A 4099-nucleotide genomic window follows, 5' to 3' on the forward strand; every position below is an offset into this window, starting at 1 on the left:
CATCAGGATGGAATCTTAGTGCAAGCTTTTTGTAAGCTTTCTTCGTTTCTGCTGTTTTTGCGAAAAACTTTATATGGGGGACACTCTTCGACTAATCTCATAAGGGTATAACAATTACATTTGGCCCTCTTCATGGATTTAAAATGTGAAGGATTTATTCTTCCTACCAAAAAAGGAAAAGATCGGAAGGATTCTTATAAAATATATGAGATAACGAATGAAACGTGAAAGATTTTTTTTTTTGGTAAAAAACGTGAAAGATTGAAGGTAATAAGGAGATTGATTTTTTAGTAGCTAAGTTTTCAAAAAAAAAAAAAAAAAAAAAGGGAAACAAAAAGGAAAGTGGAAGAAATAGCAAGCAAAAGAGATAGAGAGAAAATGAATATCTACCTTATTTAATTAAGGGTTTTTTTTTTTTTTTTCTAATTGCCTTAAGTTTATGGAGAATTGGAGAGATTTTTTCTCCATAATTGTTAACCAATTTACTTTTGGTAAATCTAATTTTGTGGAGAGATTTGCTTTAAATAATAATAAATATTATTAATATTAATTATTACTAATGGTACTTTAGATTATGAAATTATAAGAATGAATCACATAAAGATTAAGAATTGAAGAATGAAAATTTAGATAAGAATGAAGGGTAGAATACAATGTGCTTTTATATAATAGTATGATATGATAGTATGATATATATAACTTCAAGCCACGTACGTACTTATTCACATGTTTGCATACAGAATAAGAAAACACCCTACACATGGAAATTAAGACCGATGAAGGAATGGCGACCAAGAGATGGTTCTACTACGATGTTAAACCTTGGGTATCGAGTCCAAAATCTTGTATAGCCCATGATTCCTATTCCTCCTCCCTTGTGTGAGTCTAGGCTTTTGGGTTGGACCCTACAAATTAAAATGATTCAGATCCCATGGTTCTTATTCCTCCCTAGTAGATCGACTCATTTCATGTATTTGGTATTGCCCCATTTTACAAACATGCAAGGGGAAGGGAAAGTGTTAAAATCTAGGGAACATTGGAATCTTAATTTAGATCCTTAATTGGTGCCTTTGTATACTTAAAAAGGAGTTAGCTATCTCACATTGAAATCTCTAGCAGATTCTTATATACCCACCTCAAATAAAATATAAAAAAAAAAACAGTGGGACCTACACTAACAATATTTCTCACCTATTTTGATCATATATTATGGACCGTATATGCCTGATACCATTTTTCAACCCCACATTGGTTGTAGTACGTAGATTCCATCTTACACTTCCCTCATAGAACCCTTTAGCTTTAGCTATTTACCTGAGCCGTGAACCCCGCAACACCCTTAAAATTTATTTTTTTTTTCATAAAAAAAAACAAAAAAAAATGTGTAAGGGTGGAGTGTAGTACTTGCTTGCTCAAGAACCCTCCTCTCCCAAAATTTAATTGTACTGCTTCAATTAATGAGGCAGGCACTGAATAGAATAGATATGGTTGGAGGCCAAGTTGAGTCTTTCAACCCCGTTGACAAAATGAAGATTTTATTTATTTATTTTTTGGGTAGAACAAATTAGTCTTTATTTAGAATAAGACATGCAAAACTCATGGGGCCATATATGCAAAATGGAAGAAATTAAAACAAGAGACGAAACGGTTATTGGTCAAGTGGAAGGCCTCCCTTGTCGCCCCATTTCTCTCTATTTCTGGGTGAGGATCACCCTCTGGTCCTGGTTTTTGGATCTCTGTTTTAATTTGGGCTATCCATTGCCCCTATAATCCCCTATATATAAAGACAAGACATTTTGATGCTTTTCACAACCCACGTAAACCGAGCATGGTGTAAAAGTGAGGGTGGGTTCTATTTGTTGGTGATCCCTTTTAATTTATCTCTGAATCCATCTTACCTTTCGCCGTCGCTCATCCAGTATCTCACAGTGTTATCAATCTGAAGTTCTACCTACAATAAACGGATCGGATCACCACCAGAATCAGATAAACAGATATATAGTAAAATAAAACAGAGAGAGACACTGTGAGAGTGGGATTGAGAGCAACATGGTGGAGTTAGCTATTATTAAGCCCAACATCTTCTTTTTCTTTTTCTTCTTCTTCTTTTTGTTCACCTATGCTGTGAAGGCCCATATAGCAGCGGACTTCGATGGGGCGTTGACGAGAAGGTCGTCGCTTCAACAGAAAGAAGAAGTGGAGGCCGGGGGCCCATGCCAGGCAACAAACCCAATAGACAGCTGCTGGAGGTGCCAGGCCAACTGGGAGATGAATCGAAAGAGTTACGCCAAGTGCGCGTTGGGGTTCGGCAGGAAGACTAGGGGTGGCGAGAACGGCCGCATCTACGTCGTCACTGACCCCTCCGACAGCGACATGGTCAACCCAAAGAATGGCACCCTCCGTTACGGTGTCATCCAGAAGGAGCCACTCTGGATCATCTTTGCCCACGACATGACCATCCGCCTCACCCAGGAGCTCATGATGACATCCAACAAGACCATCGACGGCCGTGGCGCCAACGTTCACATCGCCAATGGCGCTGGTATAACCATCCAGTTCGTCCACGATATCATCATCACTAACCTCCACATCCACGACATCAAAGCCACCAACGGCGGCGATATCCGTGATTCCGTCGATCACCACGGTCAGCGCACCGCTAGCGATGGCGATGGTATTAACATCTTCGGATCCACCAACATCTGGATCGACCACTTGTCCATGTCCAATTGCAAGGATGGACTCATCGACGCCGTCATGGGTTCCACCACCATTACCATCTCCAATAACTACTTCTCTAGCCACGATCATGTAAGTAACTCTCGATACTAACTCACTTTTTTTTTTTGTATTTTTTCAATCTTCAATTTTTTTTTTAATTTTTTATACTAATTAAAACTAACTGATTTCTCTCTAACGAACGAATGAATGAACGAACTTAATATAACTAACTAGAAATCAGCTGAGTGAGTTTCTTTCTGAGTCGACTCACTGATGCTTTTGGTGACCCTAATATTATTATTGATTATTATATTAATTTTTATAATAATAGGTGTTGCTGTTAGGAGCAAATGACACCTACGCCGATGACGAGAAGATGCAGGTCACCGTAGCATTCAACCACTTCGGGCCAGGATTAGTACAGAGGATGCCCAGGGTCCGATGGGGATTCGCCCACGTGGTGAACAACGATTACACCCATTGGGAAATGTACGCCATTGGTGGCAGCACACACCCAACCATCCTCAGTCAGGGCAACCGCTTCGTCGCTTCAGATTCATCGACAGCCAAGGAGGTTACCCATAGGGATTACGCAACCCAGGACGTGTGGAAGAACTGGAACTGGAGATCTGAGGGTGATCTATTGGAGAACGGTGCCATCTTCGTCCAATCTGGATCCCCATTAAAGGAGTCCTTCTCCAGCGAAGACATGATCAGCCCAAAGCCCGCCACCTCTGTCCCCGAGCTTACTCGCTTTGCTGGTGCACTCAACTGCACGGTTGGCAAGCCTTGCTAATTTGGTGGTTCTTCTTCTTCTTCTTCAGACATTTCACCTTAGTAGCCTACCATGCTTAAACAAAGGAGCAACTGTGTAGGTGTGTAGGCCAGGGATCCATAAGAGATAGCAACTTTAGCCCATTGAGGGTTTTAGTTTCTAAGGAAAAAATATAAGTAAACAAAAAGGGAAAGAAGATGGAAGAAAAAGAGAATGTTCATATATACATTGGTATCAGCTATTGATTCAATTTAATGGTAATATATATTACTACTATTTTCTTCTCTACTCTCTCAATCTCTCCGTCTCTTCCAGTCCCACCACGCACCACGTACCACCCGGCTTAGCTTGCAACTTTGGTTTTTGGTTCAGAATCATTTTACATCCATTTCAATGATTGGCATGCCTCTAGCCCCGCCAGCGAGTGATAGCCAATATTACTAAGATTATAAAATATATCTGACCGGATGTATTTTAACTGATAAAGAAGATAAACAACAACCCCAATATTGTTCCACGTACACATTCACAAAAGGACTACTGGTACCATATAATTAACTGTTTAATTAGAGAGTTGAATATTCAAGATCAATGAAACAGTTT

At 39.7% G+C, this 4099-nt stretch overlaps 1 protein-coding gene across 1 annotated transcript; it reads left to right on the forward strand.

Moving 5' to 3' along the window:
- The first annotated feature begins 2049 nt into the window (after positions 1-2049).
- LOC122650575 (probable pectate lyase 7) lies at positions 2050-3607 on the forward strand. The gene is made up of 2 exons (XM_043843977.1): positions 2050-2811; positions 3053-3607. The coding sequence occupies exons 1-2, from the start codon at positions 2050-2052 to the stop codon at positions 3515-3517; spliced, it is 1227 nt and encodes a 408-aa protein (XP_043699912.1). The 3' UTR covers positions 3518-3607.
- Positions 3608-4099: the final 492 nt, after the last annotated feature.

This window comes from Telopea speciosissima, chromosome 2 (assembly GCF_018873765.1).
Source record: "Telopea speciosissima isolate NSW1024214 ecotype Mountain lineage chromosome 2, Tspe_v1, whole genome shotgun sequence".
Classification (NCBI taxonomy): domain Eukaryota; kingdom Viridiplantae; phylum Streptophyta; class Magnoliopsida; order Proteales; family Proteaceae; genus Telopea; species Telopea speciosissima.

Coding starts and splice junctions, on each gene's coding strand:
- LOC122650575 (XM_043843977.1), top strand. CDS start 2,050: ATGGTGGAGTTAGCTATTATTAAGCCCAACATCTTCTTTTTCTTTTTC. Junction 2,812..3,052: donor ACTTCTCTAGCCACGATCAT/GTAAGTAACTCT, acceptor TTATAATAATAG/GTGTTGCTGTTAGGAGCAAA.